The sequence below is a fragment of the Sapajus apella genome, unplaced genomic scaffold (assembly GCF_009761245.1).
Source record: "Sapajus apella isolate SASKATOON/1434 unplaced genomic scaffold, GSC_monkey_1.0 scaffold39, whole genome shotgun sequence".
In the NCBI taxonomy this organism is placed as follows: Eukaryota; Metazoa; Chordata; class Mammalia; order Primates; family Cebidae; genus Sapajus; species Sapajus apella.
Genome location: NW_022436979.1, coordinates 16170076 through 16193664, shown reverse-complemented (window position 1 = coordinate 16193664; position 23589 = coordinate 16170076). Strand labels below are relative to the sequence as shown.

Genomic DNA, 23589 nt, shown 5'->3' with positions numbered 1-23589 from the left:
AAGAAAATCTCACTAACTACTCACCCTGGGAGTGATTTCTAATATGAACTGAATATGAAGAAATCAGCTACAATTTCACATATGGCTACAGTGGATTTTCTTCTAACCAACTACTTTCTTTCTTTAAAGTCTCATCAATCAAAATTTCCAGTGCAGGCCGGGCGCGGTGGCTCAAGCCTGTAATCCCAGCACTTTGGGAGGCTGAGGCGGGTGGATCACGAGGTCAAGAGATCGAGACCATCCTGGTCAACATGGTGAAACCCCGTCTCTGCTAAAACTACAAAAAATTAGCTGGGCATGGTGGCGCGTGCCTGTAATCCCAGCTACTCAGGAGGCTGAGGCAGGAGAATTGCCTGAACCCGGGAGGCGGAGGTTGTGGTGAGCCGAGATCGCGCCATTGCACTCCAGCCTGGGTAACAAGAGCGAAACTCCGTCTCAAAAAAAAAAAAAAAAATTTCCAGTGCATTAAGACAAGTAACAAGAACACATCTTAACTGTTCTCAAAATTATTCCAAATTCACCGTTAAGACATGGTTTCATGGAATGCTAACTCTTCTATTGATAGTTTTTAGGCTTTTGTGTTTTATAATATAACATCGCTTAAATTAAACACGTTTCTGAGGATTTAACTTGATATATTTCACAAATATTTGTCAAGACAATTATTGTCAACTACAATGCAATTATCCATATTCGATTTGATGACTCAACTGGAAAATTACTTTTTTCCTAATAAAATTTTTCCAAATGACAATAGTGAATCAGTGTTGATTAGTTGTTCAGTGTGTGCTAATTAATTACACTGGGTAAATTTAGCTCTGTGCTAATAACCTCAGGGGAAAAAAAATCTGAATACATGACTCTGTGTCTTAAGTGAAGAGAAATCAGCTGTTTGCCTATTTTTCCTGTTCTTTCTGTTCCTAATTTCTCCCAGAAGAATGTTCAATAATACAAAAGAAACAATAAAACTCAACTACATTTGGCTAATATTGGATAAAAAGATAAGAGTTCTTTAGAACCTTGTTCTTAGGTCAAGAGTAAAGGAAAAGACAGGAAGACTTTTATTGTTGACAGCCAACTGTGAGGACCTCCTGCTAGCTCATCCTCAAGGCAGAATGGGTTGAGATCATACACCAAATGGTGAGAAACAGCAATTTATTCATTGTGAGACAGTTTCTTCACCTAGAAGGTAATTTATTTCCTAATGTTAACCATAAGCTGTAGGGCAGGGCATTTTGGGGGACAGTCTCTCAAGGGGTCCAGAGCTCTGTTATTTTCTGGCTTTTCTACGGTGATAACTCTTTTTCTTTGAGCCTAATGGAAACCTTAGGGAAAAGAAGAAATAAACGGTAAGAGGAATGTTGGGGGAACCTTGCTGCAAAGCTGCCATCAGAAGACCAATAAGGTAAGACACCGCTCTTGGTTGTGCAATACATAATTACAAAGGAGACAGTGACTGTTAAGGTTCTGTCCAAAGAAAGGAGGCAGAATCTTATATGCCAGGAGATCCTGAATAATGACGTGGATTAGCTCAAAACAGCTTTTGCTCATCTACACTTTTGTATGAGCTGATTACCACCTGTCAGCCAGCCTTTGCAAGAAGTCATAACTTTGAACCTCACTGAAACACTGCTATGTGTACAGAGATGGACCATTAAACTGCTGAAGCCTATAGAAGACTGAGAAGTCCATGGGCCATCATCTCTGAATGAGGGCAAAATTATTTTGCATAGTTGCAGACCGATAATTGTATGATTACAGTCAGAGGATAGGAGTTTCAGGGATGGAGATTTCAGCTCTTTGTAAGGAAAAATTTCCTAGCAGAACTGTGTAAGGATGAATGGATTGTCTTAGGAAATAATCCTGCAAGGAACTTCAGAGAGTAGGTCCTGTCACCTTTGTCCTGTAAGAAACTACAATATCCTTAACAAATTGTCATCTGATTTGTGCCTAAGTGTTATACTTGGGGCTTGGCTATGATTACATGATGTAATGAACAAAGTATAGTCTGAGAAAGTACAGAACTCTAGAACCAAGAAGATGCTAGACATTCCACTGAATCAAGCTACATGCAACTGAGAATAACATGTCACATCTCTGTCCTTTTCTCCACATGCCTGATAATTTGAAGATAAGAAAAAATAAAAACAGTGGTAAGGAAGAGTTTCACTGAAATAATTTATTCTTATCTCTTCTAGGGAACAAAATATGTAAAAAGAATGGCCACGTTCACTGACACAGGAACTAAAAAAATAACAACAATCTGGAATTGCTTCTTAGAGAAGCCAAAAAAAAAAAAAAAAAACCCATAAAAACAACAACAAAATCTCAAAATACCACACCAGAATATACAAGCACAGTAAATTCCTCTTGGTGAGAAAAGGGTTGGGCTAGCTTAATTTTAAATTTTAGATGTTACCTGCTTTCCAGTGGTACATTACTGCCAAGGACCCAGCTGTCCTGCAGCTGGACGGACTCGGGTGTGGTTTGCAGCTCGGCGGGCAAAGCAGCCGGCGGGGCCGGACTCTGGTTCCTTCTATTGGTCAGGGAATTTCTGTTGAGAGAAGTGATGGATGGATGGTGCTGTGCAGAGGGCTGCTTATGGGAAGGCGGCAAGGGCTGCAGGGTAGACTGGCCTTGATTGTTTGCAGGTTGCTCTGAAAAAAAAAAAAAAAAAGAAAAGAAAATGCATTACATACACATATGTATCTATGTATATACACACTACCAATTTCTTGGGGATCCACTGCAAATGAATTAGAATTAAAAACTGCACATAAATCCATAACCTAATAAATTTGCATATTATTCTATTAAGCGGGTGTTCAGTGACATTCTCTAAGAGCAAGTTTACCCTTGATACACAAAGTTCTAATTAATATACAACAGATGGCAAAATTGCTTTGGTTTTAATTTGTTTCAGATTTTTTTTATCTGGTTTTATTAACACCTACAGAAAACAGCATCTGACAGCTCCCCTAATGTGCCTTTAGATTTCAGCTTTTTTTTTTTAACAAACCAACCCTGAAATTAATGGGTAATTTCAGTAGAACACAAAGGTTTTTGAAATGCATATAATCCCTATAATTATTTAATGGAGTTTTTTTAAGCTTTATTTAACTGCAATAAATTATTACAAGCTAGTTGCTAAACAGCAGTAGACTAGTTTAGTGCATTTCAAATAAGGCAGATCTGCACTATGATCTACTAATAGATGCTAAGTATTCTTTAGCAGAAGGTCACTCTGTGAAGCAGATGTTGTTTCATGGGTACTTAACAGACTGAATCACATCTGATTACAACGTCAGAAGACTCATATACTTAATGACCGTCACATCCATTAGAACACACACAGAACAGATTTTCCAATTTCACAGTATGCAGTATAACTACATTCTAAAGTAAGTCATAAGTGACCAGATAGACTCATGCCACTATGTCAGTGGTACAAATATTTTTGTTTTCAACAAGAATCATAAGGAGTCTGGCAACTTCAAAACATAAACACTATGCTCTGTCGTAACTGCTAAAAAATTCCGTGAAGCTTGTAAGTCATAAGTCAAAATTCACAAATTAACGTAACATCTGAGACCTACTATTCCATCTCATTACCTAGCTCTGGACATGCTAGAATTTACGAAGACTACATTTTGCCAAACAGATAGATGACTCCTTAATTTAATGCTGAACTGATTATGGTTCCACACATATAAGATGTCAATTTTTGACTAAATGCAGTTCAAAATGCAATATATTTTTAAAGTGATGTATTAAATCATGCTATTAATATAAATGCACGTATTAAAAGAGAATAAGAAACACAAGGACTACCTTTCATCTACAATGTGAACCCCAGCAGTGATTGTTAAGCCAAATAACACAGTTTAACATTGTAACTCAAGCTGCATGAAATGAATACATAACATGTAATTGTTTTAATATATATTATCAAACTTCTTTACAGGGTACAATGATAAAAATAACTCCTCTCATAGCGTATAACATCAGTAATATTACATGTTTCTAATCGTCCCTAACATTCCATAGCATATGATTTAACAATGAATAATTTCTCACTCTTGTAATGAGAGACAGAGATAATACCTAAATATATGAAAATATTGCTACTTCCTTGCAGTTTCTGATATGAGGGAACTTCAAGAACAGAAACTCTCCATTCTTTAAAAAAGCCTCTATTCTTCAATAGAAAGAGCCTCTATTCTTGAAATTTCCCATACCAGAAACTGCAGAAATCCTTCTTGGTTTATTGCTTACATGTTCATGAAACATTGATTGTCTAAATCTCAGACTGAAATATGCTTTTGAGGGAAAGGCACATACAGTTGTCATTGTGTTAGAAAAAAAGAAACGTAACAGTTTAAAATTCATAAAAGATTTATTATTCAGTTTTCGTATAATCAGAGTTATCTTCCTTAGCATCAGTGTATATGCCTAGAATCTCTATGGATATCTTTTTCTTTTCTTTTCTTTTTTTTTTTTGAGACGGAGTTTCGCTCTTGTTACCCAGGCTGGAGTGCAATGGCGCAATCTTGGCTCACCGCAACCTCCACCTCCTGGGTTCAGGCAATTCTCCTGCCTCAGCCTCCTGAGTAGCTGGGATTACAGGCATGTGTCACCATGCCCAGCTAATTTTTTGTATTTTCAGTAGAGATGGGGTTTTACCATGTTGACCAGGATGGTCTACATCTGTTGACCTTGTGATCCACCCGCCTTGGCCTCCCAAAGTGCTGGGATTACAGGTGTAAGCCACTGCGCCCGGCAAATGTTTTTAAGGTATATTTCAAGAAGCTGCTGATAGCACATCCGAAACAAGCTATAGTTATGATAGCCTAGACTAGGTTGGTGTCAATGGAATAGGAACAAAGAGAGAACAGGGAGAAATGTTTCTAAGCAGAAAGTAACAAGATTCTGCCTAAAAAGAAGCAGAGGTATGGGTCAGATGACTCCATGGCGCCATGTTATATAGAAGAAATTATATATTAGATAATACACTATGTAAAGAGCAGAACATTAGAAGTTGTAATTATAAATTTAAGTCCTGATTCTGTCAGACATCATGATAGTAAACCTCAGTTTTCTCACCTGTAATATGAGAAATATTATTGCCCCATCTGAGTCTTAGTGCAATTTAAGGATTCAATAAAATGCACCCACTCATTCATTTATTCATCATGCACTTAGCCATTCATCCCAAATACATTTTCTAGCCTTTATGTTCCAGGAATCTGCTAAGTCAGTCATAAATGAAAGCACTGTGTAAACGGTAAAATAAAGCATTATGGACACGAACACTGTTACTGAAAGTGAAATGATTTTAAGATCCATTATCATCATGTTTCAATATGTTGAATTTAGAATTCTTATTCCTAAAATAAATAAAAACATAACCACTGGGAAAAACTTCCATTAAGGCAAAAATATGCTGCTGTGGCTTTCCCTAGGTACATGTCTTCAGTTTGCAAATGTCTTCTGAGAACTTACAGTGTACAAGACACCATACAGCAAGGATCCACGCTCTTGCCAATGGTCTACCCAGGCCAGTGCAGCAGTGTGCTGTGTTAACTGGCACCTCTTGAGTTGACTACACAATCAGGAGGCCTACCAATAAAACGAGTCTAGGTGATGAAAGCTAGGTTCAATCTAAAGTTTGGTGGAAGAGAATACATGCAAAGTCTGAATGATATAGGGTGGATGGCCAGAAATTTTTAAATTATTATTTATTTATTGAGCTAGGGTTTTGCTCTGTTGACCAGGCTGGAGTACAGTGACATAATCACAGCTCACTGCAGCCTTGACCTCCCAGGCTCAAGAAGATCTTCCCACCTCAGCTTCCTGAGTAGCTGGGACCACAAGAGTGACCCGTCGCACTGGTTAATTTTTAAATTTTTTGTAGAGATGAGGTCTCACTATGTTGCCCAGACTGGTCTCGAATTCCTGGGTTGAAGTGATCCTCCCACTTTGGCCTCCGAAGATGCTGGGATTACAGGCATGAGCCACTGCGCCTGGCCTGGCCAGAAATTTAAATTCTGCAGCAGACCACAAACAGAAGCTAAATCCAAGGATTCAGTTAGGGTCAATGCTAGGTCTACAGATTTGGGCTTAGAAAACGTAAGAAGTAGTTGGAGTATGTATTTATCTGTACCAATTTACTCAAGATAGAATAAGTATACCAAGTATAATAAGATAAAAGTTCAATACTGCCAAAAACAAAGATAGAATACAGTAAAAATAAAAGTGGGAAAGATATGATAAAGCCAGATTTCAGGTTAGTGGACAAAATGCCTACCGTATAGTACCATACATTTCCAAAAAGGAACACAAATCTGGCTTTAAATAATATACTTGCCAACACAAAGAGGGAAACAAGATCAGTTGTATGAGTCAGAGTATTTTTAAGATCAAAAAGTTTGCTCATGAAAAAACATTACTATTTTTCACATTATTTCTGTTACTGAAAATAGAGAGAACATTTTAAGTTGCTTTTCTTTTTTTTTTTTTTTTTTTAGACAAGGTCTTGCTCTGTTCTCTGGGCTGGAGTGCAGTGGTGTGACTACAGTTCACTGCAGCCTCGACCTCCTACCTCAAGTGATCCTCCTGCCTCAGTAGCTGCAACTATAGACATGTGCCACCACATCTGGCTAATTTTTTAAAATATAATTTTGTAGAGATGGGGTTTCCCTCTGTTTCCCAGGCCAGTCTTGAACTCCTGGGCTCAGGCAATCCTCCCGCTGTGGCCTCCCAAAGTACTGAGATTACGGGCACTGTGCTTTGCTCTTTTTAAGTCCTCACACGAAGAACAATTGAATATCCAGGGAAGTTTTTATGACCAAGGTTCAAAATGGTCACAAGGAAAAAGAATAGGGTCTAGACTTGGAGACTACAAAAGTGTTTAAGAATCTAACACAGCTGGGCAGATCCACACAGGAACCACCACAACAGCCACTGCTTCCTTTCACTTTAGACAAATTCATGGGTATACAGATGGAAAAAACGTTCTGGATATAATGACTTTGAGTTATAGATGGGACAGTCAGACCTCACATAGTCACCAGGTTTAATATTCCTGCAATATACCTCTGAACATGTCGATTTACTCTGAGAAAACTCCAAATGGTTTTCTAGTACCTATCCAACTTAAAATGAACTCTAAAGCTGAATGTTGTATTTGGTCACGGATATCCTAAAATATGTTTTTGCAAACTCTCCTCGTGTATCCTCTTCACATATCCCTTGTTCTAGCCAAGCCTGCTGCAGCCACTCCATGCCTCACACCTTTCCACTTAGGCACGGTTGCTTCTTTCTGGAAAGACATTGTCCTCCATCTTTCTATCTCCAAATCCAAATTACTTCAAGAGCTAAGAAAGGTGACGCCACCTCTGTTTTCTCCAGGTAGAAACCATTTATCTCTCCTTTGAGTCTCCTTATTTTATCTGTCCCCTTTTCATGGCTCTATTCGCTTTCCTCTGCGCTAGATTTAATGCTGTAGAGCTCATGTTCCCTGCTCAGCGCCCCACGGGCAGGATTCACATGCGATTCACCTTTGAGCTCCAAGGACCACACAAGGATAGACAATAAATAAACTCAATAAATAACTACAAAATAGAATGACTATTTGTGAAGAATTCAATGAGAGAGTGGGGAAGTAGTAAAAAGTTGAGCTTGTCCATACTGCCTTTAACTATAAGGTAATTTGTAAATACGTTGTATTTCCCCAACTTAACTCTTAGATCCTCAAAGGACTCTAACTTAAATTTCTTTGGATTTTCTGGTACTTTCACTAAGCACTGTACTTCAGGGACTCCCAAGAATATGCTGATTGATTGACGACATTTATATAACAATAGCACCTTAAGGGGTCATCTCATTCAAGCAAGGAACCATGCCACCCACCCCAAAGGCTGGATTTTAGGAATATTTCTTTGGAACTTTAACAAATGTTCTGATATTTTAAATTTACCTTTTAAGATACGTGAATAATATAAAGATTATATAAAGTATACAATATATAAAATATAAGATATACTAATCTAAAAAATTACATTTTACCAAATATAAAGTTTTCCTTTAATTAATTTTTTAAGCTTATGATTAGCAATGCTCTGGATATTTTAGAAAAGGTATAGATTATTTTTTCAAAATATTCCTCTATACCTTTTTGAAAATTATATTCTTGGTACGATGGTCATGAGAAATCACGCATCATACCCAACCAGCGCCTTTATTATAAAGTTCAGTCTTTCTTTCCACCTGCCTTTCCTTTATCAAGGTCCTTATTGCTCATATAACTTCAGTTGCATGTTTTTATTTAATATGTTGAATGAAATTAGTATCAGACTTTTTGTAAAACAGTTGCAGGTTTTTAATATGTTGAATGAAATTTATTTAAGATGTTTTTTGAAAACTCACATTAATCATAGCAATTAGATAGTGATATAGTGAAGACTGTAGTCATTCTGCTCCTCCCTTTACCATCAAAGAGCTTAGCTCTTCAACAGCGCCATTTAAGGCAGTCTGTTCCCATGTTAGACTTGCTAGCATGGGTTAAGAACCTGAATCATGGTGTACACTAAATAAAGTAGGTTGACTACCATACCAGGAAAATGCTAGGAGCTATTGGACAGAGGGCAGATCCCAGTGTAAGCAGCTTACAGGCCCCCAATTCCAAGCAAATGTGAGGCCTATTCATGGGACTCTGAATGGAGAAGAAGAGAAACTGCTGGTCACTCCCTAGATAGCAACTCCGCTGTTATGAGAGGTGAGAGGTGCCATTGAGACACATGACAATGAATACGGGATATTTACTTTCCATGGGATATTTTCTTACATAAATTACTTAATCTCTCTGAGCCTCACTTTGACAGTGCTTGTTTAAAGAATGCAAAAAAACATAGTGCCTGACGTAAGTGTCAAATGGAAACTATGATTGATTTTTAATTTTTATTTTATTTTTGAGATGGAGTCTTGCTCCCGCAGACCAGGCTGGAGTGCAGTGCACACCTAGCTGGAAACTGTGATTATGAACAGGGAAGAGGCTGGGTGCGGTGGCTCATGCCTGCAATCCCAGCACTTTGGGAGGCTGAGGCAGGAGGATCATGAGGTCAGGAGTTCGAAATCTGCCTGGCCAACATGGTGAAACCCCATCTCTACTGAATACAAAATTTAGCTGGGCATGGTGGTGTGCACCTGTAATCCCAGCTACTCAGGAGGCTGAGACAGGAGAACTGCTTGAACCCAGGAGGTGGAGGTCACAGTGAACCGAGATCATACCACTGCACTCCAGTCTGGACAAAACAGCAAGACTCTGTCTTGGAAGAAAAAAACAACAACAAACAACAGGGAAGAAACAAGGGCAGAACATCATGAGGAAAAATAAAGTAACTGAAGAGCCTTGTCAGTAACTAATACCATGGTCACCAGAAGTAAAAACACACAAGCAAAAACATCTGAAGAGGAAATATGTTTGCTTAATTAATTAATTGTCAGGTCTTGCTGCGTTGCCCAGGCTGAAGTGCAGTGGTGCAATTGGAGCTCACCATAGCTTCAGACCCCTGATGTCAAGCGATCCATCCATCTCAGCTTCCTGAGTAGCTGAGACTATAGCTGTATGCCACCATGCCCAGCTAATTTATAATTTTTTTTGTAGAGACAAAAAAGTGCTTTAAGAGGTAGGAAAATTACAATCAGAAATGTCATAGGGCCAGGCTCAGTGGTTCATGCCTATAATCCTATCACTGGGGAGGCTGATGCAGGAAAATTGTATGAGGCCCGAAGTTCAGGACAAGCCTGAGCAACATAGCAAGACCCTGACTCTACAAAAAAATAAAAATTAAAAATATGCAAAAAGGACATGTGATAAGAATAAAAAACTAATCTCTTGCCAGTTCCCACACAGGAAGGAATTTGATCTCACAGTCATGAAGTTAGGCTTAGTAACCTTTTCCTTTTTCCTAGCTAGTATGACCACAGAATCATGCCAAGAAAAAAAATGCATATCTGGCTTCATTTTTGTTTTTTAGACTAAAAGCTACTGCTGGCAGCTCCCACACTGCTATGTGCAACTCAGCTCCAGCTCCTTCCTGGTTTACGGCCTTGGGCCGTGGTCTTCAGGGAGCAGAGTGGAAATGGACTTTCAGACAGGAAAGCTGGGAAAGAAAATAATGCCTGCTGTGAGATAAAAGTATCTTTGTGTGAGTGTATGTCTGCATTTGTATGTGTGTGCTCTGTTCATGTGGGACGAAGTAAAAGGTGCGTGTGAGATGAGAGGAAAGGAGGAGAATGGGCCGGCACTCGCTTTCAGCAGGTGTGCACAGTGGGAAAGGTGTCACTGCAGTGACTCCAACAGCTCTGCCCCACCCACTTCCTTCACCCTGCTCTCCTTCCCCTCCTTCCCTGGATCTCCATGTGGCCTGGCTCCCCAGGTCCTCAGGGAACAAATACCCTGATTTGGAAGGGACATGGATGCTAAGGGCGGACAGCGATGCCGCTTTAGAATAACAGCAGTTTGAGTAAAGTCAGTCATCAAAAGACAAATGGAGGCATGCAGGGACGGAGAAAGGAAGATGGAGAGATAGAAGAAGGAAGGCAGACAGGGGCAGACAGAAACTGGGTGGAGGTAGACAGACAGAGAGACAGAGAAAACAGAAACAGTTTTAATTTCACAAAACTGTGAGAGATCCTGGAGACACCGTTATACAAAACACCTAATGAGCATTCATTCATCAGCATGTGGCTTCCTTTCTCCTGAATAATAATGATAGCAAGTGGAATAGATGAATATGCCCTGGTCTTGGTCCTCAAAGAGTTCACAATATGATACACATATTGTTTTACATAGCAAGGGAGTTGTCAGGTAATCTAGGTTGCCACGTTGCCTACAACAGAAGGTATACGGGACTCTCAGAAGAAAAGGAGAATGTGAAGATTTGATTCAGTCTTTGGTTATTTCTTCCAATCCTTGAAGAATGACCCTAAAGGTAGTAAACCAGATTCTGTCAGCTCCTTTTCAATTGTTCAACTTGACAAACATTTAAAAGGAGCCAAACATACTTAACGGATGATTAGAAAAGGATGGGATTGAAGTCTTCATTTCTGTATCCTAAAATTCATTTTCACATCACTTCCTGGCTATATCTTTACTTTCTCTTGTCTCAAACAAAACTTAAGTCTTCTTCAAAATTGACCTTTTTCTTAAAAACAAGTCATCACAAAAAATTGTTTAAAACTCTTATTGTTTCTGTATATTTTACTATCATATGAATTTTTTCTTTTTTGAGACAGAGTCTTGCTCTGTGGCCCAGGCTGGAGTGTAGCGGTGCAATCTTGGCTCACTGCAACCTCCACCTCCCAGGTTCAAGCGATTCTCCTAACTCAGCCTCCCAAGTAGCTGAGATTACAGGTGTGTGCCACCACGCCCAGCTAAATTTTTTTTTTTTTTGAGACAGAGTCTCACTCTATCACCAGGCTGGAGTGCAGTGGCATGACCTCAGCTCATTACAGTCTCTGACTCCCTGGTTCAGGTGACTCTCCTGCCTCAGCCTCCCAAGTAGGTAGGATTACAGGCACGTGCCACCATGCACAGCTAATTTTTGTATTTTTAGTAGAGATGGTGTTTCACTGTGTCGGCCAGGATGGTCTCAATCTCCTGACCTTATGTTCCACCCACCTCGGCCTCCTAAAGTGCTGGGATTATAGGCGTGAGCCACTGCACCTGAACTAATTTTTTATAATTTTAGTAGAGACAGGATTTCACCCTGTTGGCCAGGTTGGTCTTGAACTCCTGACCTAAGGTAACCCACCTGCCTCAGCCTCCCAAAGTGCTGGGACTACAGGAGTACGCCACTACGCCCAACTCTTTTAACCACAGTGGCCAGAGCCTCAAGTGAATCTTCCATGTGTACAAGGACAAAACAAGAGTTAGCTTTTGATTTTGAAAATCCCAATCTCATTATTGGTGTAGCTTAATCTCTTATTTCATTATCAACTAACTCTGAGGCTTTCCGGAAATTGCTTCTCCTTGATTTTCTATATTTAGGTAACTCTAGGTAACCACACTTCCCTGATTTGGTTACATTTCAGGAGCTATTAGAAAGGTGGTATTATAAATTCAAAGTTTTCATGACACTGAAAACAGTAAATTATCATCAAAATGCCTCTTTTGTCCAGAAAATCTCACACACATTGCAGACATTTAGTACTCATTATTTCCCTCTGAAGGAAAAAAATTAGGTAGCAAGAATTTTTCTTATAAATGGAGAAAACTTCAGTTAAGGAAATATGTGCTTATAGTCACATTACAAAGTCTGTGAAGCACATCCTAAAACAAAAACAGATACTCTGGGTTTTTTTTTTTCCTTTCCTTTTCCACTCCAGCCCCTCAAATATTACATTAATAATATAACCACCTAAAATGGTATGATGAAAATTAGAAAAAAGACCTCATTTTACTTAGAAAATCACCTTCACATAAACCAGTTGCTCTAGTTCATTATTTTTTCTAGAATTCTCACACAAGCCCAGTGTTTGAAAGTGAGTTTTCCATTTAAATACCTCTGTAAGCCGTTGGTTAAAATACAGTACTGTGTAAAAATTTTCACCACCCTGTCTGTTACTTGCCTGTAAATCAAATGAAATTTCAAAATGTGTTTTGAAAATTAAGATGCAATATAAGTAAACACTATTGTTCTTAAGACCTTTATCATCAATTGATTGTAAAACTATTTATAAAAAGACAGTGAGCGCCGGGCATGGTGGCTCATGCCTATAATTCCAGCACTTTTGGAGGCCGAGGTGGGCGGATCACGAGGTCAAGAGATCAAGACCATCCTGGCCAACATGGTGAAACCCTATCTCTATTAAAAATACAAAAAATTAGCCAGGCATGGTGGTGCGTGCCTGTAATCCCAGCTACTAGGGAGGCTGTGGCAGGAGAATTGCTTGAAACCGGAAAACGGTAATTGCAGTGAGCCGGGATCACTCCATTGCATTCCAGCCTGGTGACAGAGCAAGACTCTGTCTCAAAAATAAAAAAGAAACTGAGTATGAAATACCTTGGTGATAAATAAGAAGACATAAAAGGAAGACTTCCACCGCCTAGAAGGTATTACTTAAGTGAACACAGGTGAACTGATTCACTGTATTTACTGTGTTAGTGAGAATTTGGCTTGGCATCTTTTAGGGTCATTATTTGAGAATTAGAAGAAATAATGAAAGTCTGAATCTAGATCTCCCTGTTCTTTTTTTTTGAGATTCTACTGTACTTCTACTTCAGACAATGCAGCAATCTAGAATACCTACCTACCAACTTCCTTGCTATATAAAACACCCAGAATTGTTGGGTTAAATATAACACCTTTTGGATGAATTCATCCAAAAAACTCTCATAGAGTGTTTACTATATGCTAAGCTCTGTTCTAGGCATTGAAGACCTAGCCATGAACAAAAAGCCAACAATCTCAGCCTACCTGTGAAGCTTACACTTTGGGTTAATGAACTGAATTGGAAAGAAAGAATAAGCCAAAAGCAGACGGGAGAGAAAAAAATGTGAAGCACAGGTAAGGTGGCACTGTAGCTTTCCTGAGGAGGTCTGCCAGTCTCTGTAACCTTATGCTTTTTTTTTTTTTTTTTTTTTTTTGAGACAGTTTCGCTCTATCACTGGGCACATGCCACCAAACCTAGGTAATTTTTGTATTGTTTGTAGAGACAGGTTTTCACTATGTTGCGCAGGCTGGTCTAGAGCTGGGCTCAAGTGTTCCTCCCACCTCGGCCTCCGAAAGTGCTGACATTGCAGGTGTGAATCATCGTCCCAGCCCTCTGTAACCTTTTTAATGAACAAGGAGAAGACTGGACAAGTCTCAGCTGTTACTGAGACTTGTAAATCTGGACCCTTGAAGTATTACGCCCTCATTCAAACAGAAAACTTTAAAAATTTTCTCACTGCAAAGGGAACCATAAGAAATCTTGCTATGTTGTCTTAAACAACTTGTTTGTTTTCTGATAAAAGGAAAATTTTACCCATTAGCCTGGGCCCCCTGGGACTGGAATATTTGATTAAAACTTGAACTATCATCATGGTTCTGGAACCCCAAGCCGAGAAATTAATATTAAAAGTGGTCTTGGGTCAGCAATGCTTCTGCCTGAGGTACTTGGCAGAAGCAAATCAAACGTTTTTTGTGTTTGTTTTTCGGAGACAGTCTCGCTGGGTCACCCAGGCTGGCATGCAGTGGGGCATGATCTCGGCTCATTGTAACCTCTGCACCCCAGGTTCAAGTGATTCTCCTGCCTCAGCCTCCAGAGTAGCTGTGATTACAGGTGCACTCCACCACACCTGGCTAATTTTTTGTATTTTTAGTAGAGATGGGGTTTCACCATGTTGGTCAGGCTGGTCTCAAACTCATGATCCACCCACTTAGGCTTCTCAAAAGAGTGCTAAGATTACAGGCGTGAGCCACTGTGCTCCGGGCTGCAAATGTTCTTAAAAGAACATGCTCTCAAGCCAAGTCACAAAGGATTTCTATGATCAAACCCTGCTTTCAATGAGTTCATAGTCTAAAACTACAAATTTTAATAGGAAACAATCTACCTTCAGCTACAGCCTACAGACAAAACAAAAAGCAGCAATTTGTCTTCCCCAAACTTCAGATAAGTATAACTGTCAGACAAAACTCTAAGTATGTTCAGAATGTTTAAGGACCAAAAAATATTTAAAACGTAAGAATTAGATGCTATGAAAAAAATAAGACACCATTTTAACAAAAGCAGAATGTCTATAAATAGGAAAAATGCAGCCATTTAAATGAAAATCTCATTGGATTGTTTAAATGGTATAGTGGACACAATTATAGGGAGTACCATTAAATTGGAAAACATGTGAGAAAATCATTCAGATAGTACCAGATAGAGTGCTTACATATAAATGAGTAGTTCAAAGAAAAAAAGATAGAATGAAAAAGCTCAATATACATCCAGTAGGAGTTCTAGAAGGCAAGAATAGAGCTTTCTTTAGAGTTCCTAAAACAGCCTTCTCCAAAGTTCCTAATACCATGCTTATGATTGTGAAATTGAACAGAATATGTATTTATTCATGTCCTTCTCATCCAGTATGAATGGTCCCTGCTATTCTCTTCTTGTTACTGGACAGCAGAATTTCTGGTTATCTTCTATTTAAGAGGCAACTTCTCTTGAATGGCAGTAACTTCTCTTCAATGATAACATTCTGGCTTCAGCAGTTGCTGTTCCAAAGTGTGCAGTTCATCTAAATGTCAAGCACCCTGAAGTATTTCAGTGGGTGAAAACAAGTGTACATGGCTATCTTTTGATAGTAAAAGTAGTTTATCTTGTCAATCATAATAATGCCTCACACATTTTTGCTATGAAATTCTTAGTTTTACAAAATCATTTCTAACAGAAACACATATAAAACATATCTTTTATACATGCATAAAAAACTGGATAAAAATACCTTTAAAATGTCTCAGTGTATGTTTCAGGATATTCTTCTACCCATTTTAAAATATTTTACCTGAGATAGTAAGCAAAAAAGGAAGACGCTGTCCCAATCTTGACAATAAAGAGTAGACATAAATCAATCAACATTTTTCTCACCCCTTATTACTTCATTATGAGCATTTGATTTTAGTGAAATTAAATTTTATTGACTTTGAATGGAGTATATAATATGATATAAATAAAACACATATTTGTAATATAGATAAGGACAAGGTGGAAGGCAAATTATTGTGACAAGTGGCTTATAAAAAGTAAGGAAAGCAAATCACATAGTTCAAACAATGTAGAATTTGCTGTTTTTTAGATAACATCACAAATAAATATCTGGTATACAAGAGTACTACAAAAGGAAACAGGAGACCTAAGACTGAACACTTACTGTAACTAAACCTAACTATATAAATCAATTAACTTCTAAGGGGAGAGCAGGATCAGAGTCATGCAATGAAGTCTGAAGGTTTTCAATTTTAAAATTCTCTTTATTTTAGGTAATACATAATAAAATCTTAAAATACAGCTTATATTTAAAATTTAAGGTAATTAAGAACCATATCACATCACCTTAAGTTATACATATAAAACATTTAAGGTATTGATAGTACAAAAGGTTTTACTTCAAATATTATGAAAACTTCATATTAACTCATGTCATAAAATACTCTAACATATTATATTATACTAAACACATTAAAAATAATACTTTTATTTAAAAAACAAACATCCATATTATCTTGTGTTATAATTATTAACATCTTAAGGTATATATATAGTGAAAATCACTTTATATCAAATTTAAATTTATTTCAGATTTCAATGTTAAAATTAAAAAAAAATTGTAAAAATAACTATGTAAAAGGCTAGGAAACATCTTTTAAGCTTAAAATAAACTGGGGGTATAGTAGCCCATGTCTGTAATCCCAACACTTTTGGAGGCTGAGGTGGGCAGATCACTTGAGACCACAATTTCAAGACCAGCCTGGGCAACATTACAAAATCTGTCTCTACAAAAAAATTTGTTTTTATTTTTTTTTATTTATTTTTTTGAGATGGAGTCTGGCTCTTCCACACAGGTGGGAGTGCAGTGGTGCGATCTCAGCTCACTGCAGCCTCCACCCCCTCAGGTTCAAGTGATTCTCCTGTCTCAGCCTCCCAAGTAGCTGGGATTACAAGTGCCTGCCACCACGCCCAGTTACTTTTTGTATTTTTAATAGAGATGGGGTTTCACCATGTTGGCCAGGATGGTCTCAATCTCTTGACCTCTTGATTTGCCTGCCTTGGCCTCCCAAGGTGCTGGGATTACAGGTGTTAGCCACCACACCTGGCCTTTTCTTTTTTTTTTTAGATGTGGTTTCACTCTTGTCACTCAGGCTGGGGTGCAATGGCATGATCTTTGGTCACTGAAACCTCCACCCCCTTGGGTTCAAGCAATTCTCCTGCCTCAGCCTCCAAAGTAGCTGGGATTACAGGTGTCTGCCACGATGCCCGGCTTCTTTGTATTTTTAGTAGAGACAGGGTTTCACCATGTTAGCAGGCTGGTCTTGAACCCCTGACCTCAGGTGATCTGCCTACCTTGGCCTCCCAAAATGCTGGGATTACAGGTGTGAGCCACCACACCCAGCCATCTACAAAAAAATTGAAAATTAGTGGGGGCATGGAGTTATGTGCCTGTAGTTCCAGTTATTAATACGTTGGGGGCTGGGGTGGGAGAATCATTTCAGCCTAGAAGGTTGAGGCTACAGTGAGCCGTGATCACACCCCTGTGCTTCAGCCTGAAACAGAGACTCTGTCTCTTAAAATAATTTTTTTTAAAGAAAACTTATCTGTTTTATAAGTTATTAAGATAATTATAGTGCATTTTAAAAATTATTTTTTAGCAAAAAAATTCTGTCAGCTTTATTTGAGCCTTTTTTCTGATTTTTATTTCTTAAATATTTTAGCAACTACAGGAAAAACAAATAATTGAGTAACACAGATAAAGTTCCAAACAACCCTACTGATCTTGTTTCTCAAAAATATATCAATTTTGCAGTTATTTTTTCTAGTATATTATTTGACATCATATTTGTAATCTGCAGTTATATTAAGTTCCTACTGTCTCTTAATGTTTTACATCAAAGCCAAGTCAAATCTTCATTTAAGTGGCCTTCCAATCATATTATGACCTCTAGGCAGAGATATGTATTATCACAAACGTGAAATATGTAGATGCAATGGACTTCAATGGAACCCACTGTGTCCTTTCTATTCTTGGCATGTGCAATGAGAGTGATCTATTAAGTCAAACCCATGTAATAATAACCCTTGATTAAAAGGAAAATAGAGTAATAGACGAAGCTAACACAGACATGTGTATCTGCTGAATTCCCTTCTCTATCTTTAACAATTTGGGGGTATTTTTTTGTGTGTATACAACACTAAAAGCCTCTTCCCTACATATGTTTTTATGTTGCTTTGAGCACCTATGAAAGGCAGGATGGTACCCTGAAAATACTGAATATGGGGTACACGAGGGCCAATATCAAAATAAGATCATGTATACGACAATGCTCTGTGAACTGCAAGTACTATAGAAATGTAAGGTCCTATTATTGTTTGGGAAATTCATCATCTCTATTTTCTAAGGCTTAGTTGAACCTTTAAGAGACAGGGTCATGCTCTGTTGCCCAGGCTGGAGTGCAGTACTGTGATTATAGCTCACTGCAACCTCGAACTCCTGGGCTTAAGGAATCCTCCCGCCTCACCATCCCAAGTAGCGAGTACTACAGGCGCGCACCACCATCCTCAGCTAATTTTTAAAAATGTTTTGTAGAATGAGGGTGTTGGTATATTGCCCAAGCTGGTCTCAAATTTGTGGTCTCAGGTGATCCTCCCATCTTTGCCTCCCAAAGCACTGGGATTACAGGTATGAGCCACTGTGCCCAAAATAGTAGTAAACATGATTTGTTAAGACTGGAAGCCTGCATCTTTCTTCAGGATGTTCACTGCCACTAGCAAAGGTTCGAAGAGAAGCAGTGACTAAGATAGTGTTTCATGGATCTTAGGAGCTTTTATTTCATGAGTCTACAAATAGTTTAGTGCCGGTTTGTTAAAATTCTATAGAAGAGATGAATAAACATTGGATATAGTGTGAAGAGTATAGAAGATGTGATGTATTGGTCTGCTCAAGCTTCCATAACAAAATACCATTGACTGGGTGGCTTAAATAATAGACGTTTATTTTCTCACAGTTCTAGAGACCAGAAGTCACAGATCAAGGTCTGGCAGGGTCAGTTGGTTTCTGGTAACAGTTATCTCCCTGGCTTGCAGATGGCTGCTTTCTTGCTGAGGTGAGGCAGACAGTAAGGGAGCGATGGGGAGAGCAAGCCCTCTTGTGTCTCTTATAAGGATGCTAATCTTACAGGATCAGGCCTACAACCTGATGACATCATTTAACCTTAATTACTTCCTTAGAGGCCCTAGCTCCAATAGTCACACGAGGGATTAGAGGTTCAACATTTGAATTTTGGGGGACATAAACATTTAGCCTGTAACATCTGGGCTCCTGTCCCCAGTGGGACAGTTGAAGCTCCCTGTCCCAAACTTAGTAACTGTATACATCAATTTCCTATTGTAAATATTCCAGATTCTCACCTGTAAAATGGGGTAATAATCAATCTTACAAGCAAATGTTATGAGAAATAAAAGAGATACTGTATATCAAAGTATTTTTATAAACTGTGAAGTGTTATTTTAATGTAAGGGCTTAATTTTCAGGTTTTTCTCAATTATTCAAATAAAGTAATAGAAGTTTTTACCGTATTTCTTTTAGGAAAAAAGAAGTTTATGTGTTCGTATATCTATAAGATAATTTCTTTCTATGGGGAGGTCTTTAAAAGCATTCTATTTTCATTTCTAAATTGATAAAGGCAAATATACAGCCAGGCGTGGTGGCTCATGCCTGTAATCCCTGCACTTTGAGAGACCACGAGGGCAGATTGCCTGAGGTCAGGAGATCGAGACCAGCCTGACCAACATGATGAAACCCCATCTCTACTAAAAATACAAAAATTAGCCAGGTGTGTTGGTGGGTGCCTGTAATCCCAGCTACTCAGGAGGCTGAGGCAGGAGAATCACTTGAACCCAGGAAGTGGAGGTTGCAGTGTGCCGAGATGGCGCCACTGCAGTACAGCCTGGCGACAGAGCAAGACTCCATCTCAAAAAAAAAAAAAAAAAAAGGCAAATATACACATAATTATGTTTCAAAAATATCTGTTGATATCATTTAATTAGGGTGTTTGCTTAAGATAAATCACTGGCATAAAAGATAGAAAGAACATACATTATTACAGAAATAATTCCCTGTGTATGCAGAGTGTATTGACTAAAATTTGCTTCAACTCTGTATACTGAACTCATACTTTTAAGTACTGATTTTGCAGTCTCTGCATTTAAAGCAACACAGTACAAAATGATGCTCCCACCAAAACATATAACAATGAACAAAACAACTTTATGTTTTATGGCATTTACTTCAAAAATCTGATTAAGATAGATGTCTTTAGCTCATAATTCTTCAATGTCACGTTGTCATAGTTCCCATCAGCAAGATGTTTTAAAGGCTTTCGATTAATATTGCATGCCAGAACTGAAATTACATCCTTTGTCGTTTAGTTCTTAATGGTGCAAGTGATATCTATCAAGCAGTGTTTTATGAAGCATGTGTGATTTTTATTGCAGGCTGTTTTCACAAATCTTTTTCAGGTTTCAGAAAGACTGCTTAAGGTTTAAAATAAATAAGCCCTTCTGTTGAAAATCTTGATGATTCGTAAAACTGGAGTAAAACTTATATTAAAATTTATTTATCAATAAAAAATCATCTATTTGGAATCTGTTGTATTCACATTTGCACACTGTCTTGAATATATTTGCTTTAACCCATATTTTAGTAAAACAGAGTATTATAATTCATGCAAAATAAGTGCCAAACACACAAAGCTTTCATTAGCAAGCATGTACATTATCTGCCTAGTAAGAAAACTATATCTATATACAACATATGCTAACAATTAAATGATAAATGCATTTGTACTGCCAAAGTGTGTATTTTATTTTTTAAATATAATTACTAATTTACTTTTAAGAGAAATCTAGTGTTCTGACATTAATTTCAAAAATTTTAAAAATCAAACACTTCAAATATAAGTCATTTTTATATATTAAAGATCCAGAATTAAAAATATAATCTTACTTATACATAAAATTAGGGCGATATAAGCGAAGAGAAGACAATTCTTATATTTGATATTTTTTCTTTACTTTGGACGTAAACTAACATATTCGGTTCTGGCTTTACCACTAACATATTTTACTCTTCTAGTCTTGGTTCCTTTCATTTGTAATATTAGGGGAGTAGATTATGATTTCTAATGTCTTTCTTTCCAGTTTTTAAACAGTTCCCTACATCTCTATATGTAATGTTTTAGAAAAAATACACACACGCGCATCTCACACACACACACACACACACACACACACACACACACACAGAGGTTTAAGCTTCGGTTGCTAACTCCAGGTCTCGAATGCTGTCATGCTTTATCAGTTTGCATTTTACAAAATATAAATCTAGTCAAGCTAAAATAACTGATTTAAAACACTGTAAAGGACAACGGAAAGGGGCTTATTCTGGGATGTGTGTCCCTCGGGCCATATCTTCACAGTTGATGTAAGATAAAGCTGGTTACATTTCTCCTGAGTTAGCTGTGGTCTTTAGGGATCTCACAGACATTTGGCTTTTGCCAACTACATGTCGATTATGAAGGAGAATAAAAATATTAACATTAAGATCGACATTCTTATCCAGTTTTGCCCTGCACATTCATCTTATTTGGATAATTGCACATTTAAAATTAGAGGCTACTTAGCTGGTCCTAGACATTAGGGGATAATGCACAGGGAAAAGAGTCTTTACATTCTAACTCCCCATGGCAAATCGCTGTGATTCTCATTACTTGTATAAGGAAGAGTTTGTCTTTCCTTCAATGTTTATGTGAATTTTTTCTTGTTGTATGTGGTTCACTGAAGGAATGGCAATAGTTCACTTTAAAAACATTCTCTCCATTAGCTAGAATCGATTTTTAAAGCATTCTAACACGTTCATATCCAGTCTAAATTCCTTTAATTATTGAAACTAAAAAATACTGTGTGCTACTTTTTAAAAAGGAACTTACATAGTTTTTCTCTATTTTATGTGGTTTTTTGTTTTGTTGGTTATAAGTAAATCAATTATTTAGTAACTTCAAAAAAGAATTACTAAAAATCTAGGTTCAGTGTAACTATACGGATTCTATACGCAAAGGGTAGTGGAATACACAACAAAAATTTATACTCATGAAAACTCATTAAGCTGATTATGCAATGTGCATAACATACATTACCTTATTTAATCTTATAGCTACCTTAAACTGTGGGTACATATTCCTGTTTCACAAGTGGGAAAAGCATACAGAGAAATTAAGGAATCTGGCAATGGTCACAGAGTATGACCCCAAAGCTCTCCATACTAATTTATACAGGAATAATTATTTTTGTCATTTTTGTTTCAGGCATGTTGTTAAGAAGGAAATGAAGAGGAAGTATTAGTATTAAGGCAGTACTGTGGAAATTCAGTTTTAAATGGAAGAATGCTTGCTTTACTTTGAGCTGGGGGTCAGAGTGCTATCTAGCTAAGGCTTAGTGTGGATACCTCAATCCAGCCTGATAGCAGAAGCATTCTTCTGTTACAAGAAAACTACATTGCATATTAAATAGGGAAACACAGATGGAAAAATAATTTGAATATTAGTTTCCAGTTTTAACTGTTTAACACTTTTTAGTGGGCGGTCTTTTATCTCATTTCTAAATTTTCTACCTGAGCTTTGGATTTTCTTCTCTTCTATGCTAAGAAACAAAAATATATGTTAGGTTAAACAAATCTCTAAAAACAATGACTATCAAAAATGACAAGACTCTAGATATTGTTCCTTTTCTTCTTGGCCTTATAGTACATCTCAGTGTTGGCAGATTATTTTATAAACTCACAATATTTGCTAATGTAAGCATTAAGATATTTTTCCTAATATTCTTAAGGGTTTATTAGTTATTAAATCAAACAGTACTACAAAGCACAGTCCCACAGGCTCAGCTTTATCACCACAATTTACCAACAAATATTTAAGACAGCATTATCTTAAGTTAACGACCTTCGGGTTTATAAAGAACTGTTAACTCTTTAATTTCTTACTTTGATCATATATAGCACTGTCATGTTTATACAGCTGTGAGGTCATCAAAATAAAGTAAAACAATGTCATGTTATAATATCTGCTTCCTTTGTGATTTCTTCTCACTTATTATGTAAAAAGAAAAACCTGGGTAATTTAAATTTTTTTTTAAGCTTACACATGTTCTACAGTATTAGAAAAAATTAAAAGTACAATTTACATTAACATGTTCAATAATCTGCTTTTTGTATGTCAATAGCATTAGAGGTAGCACACCTTAAATATATAATTTTACTTAGAAATATGCACCACAATCAAGTGACAGTTGTATGTAAATGATTATTTGAGCAAGATAATTAGTATTCTTAGAATATTTTCTAACTTTCAAACAATGGATATTGTTGAAATCCAAGTTATACACATTACTGCACACATAAAAATGAAAAGTGATCTCAGAATAATCTCAGAAACATTCTTTAAATTCAAAATGTACCACACATAATTTGCAATCAAAGCTGACCCATCAGGTTTAGCAGTAAATGTTTGGCCCTGGCACTGAGTTAAAACAGTTAAGTTCGTCAAAGGAGCTATGATACATGCCAGGCCTTCCTTCATGCTTGTTGCTCACAAAGACCAGCATAATGAAAACACTTTCTGATTTCAAGGCAAGTCAGAAATATGAAGATTTATAACCCGGCAGATCTAATGGAGCTGTCAAAAACGGAAGTTACACTCACAATGAAATGGTCACGTCATGATCTAGTTTTCGTCCTAATTGAAAAAAAAAGTCTTTGCCAAGAACGCTACCAATGTTTTTGCTAAA

The 23589-nt window shown here is 37.4% G+C and overlaps 1 protein-coding gene and 1 long non-coding RNA gene across 13 annotated transcripts in view; one reads left to right on the top strand and one right to left on the bottom strand.

Annotated features, from left to right (window-relative positions):
• Nucleotides 1-23589, bottom strand: part of TENM3 (teneurin transmembrane protein 3) — a 471979-nt gene that overhangs the window by 188528 nt on the left and 259862 nt on the right. For all 12 annotated transcript variants that reach the window (XM_032298890.1, XM_032298888.1, XM_032298892.1 and 9 more), the window contains one exon: nt 2420-2657. In XM_032298890.1, coding sequence (XP_032154781.1) covers nt 2420-2657 — 238 coding nt within the window. The remainder of the gene's footprint in view (nt 1-2419; nt 2658-23589) is intronic.
• Nucleotides 9520-18313, top strand: LOC116565296. Its single transcript, XR_004275367.1, has 4 exons — nt 9520-9537; nt 11580-11583; nt 15161-15168; nt 18219-18313. It is a non-coding gene; the product is annotated as an uncharacterized LOC116565296 (long non-coding RNA).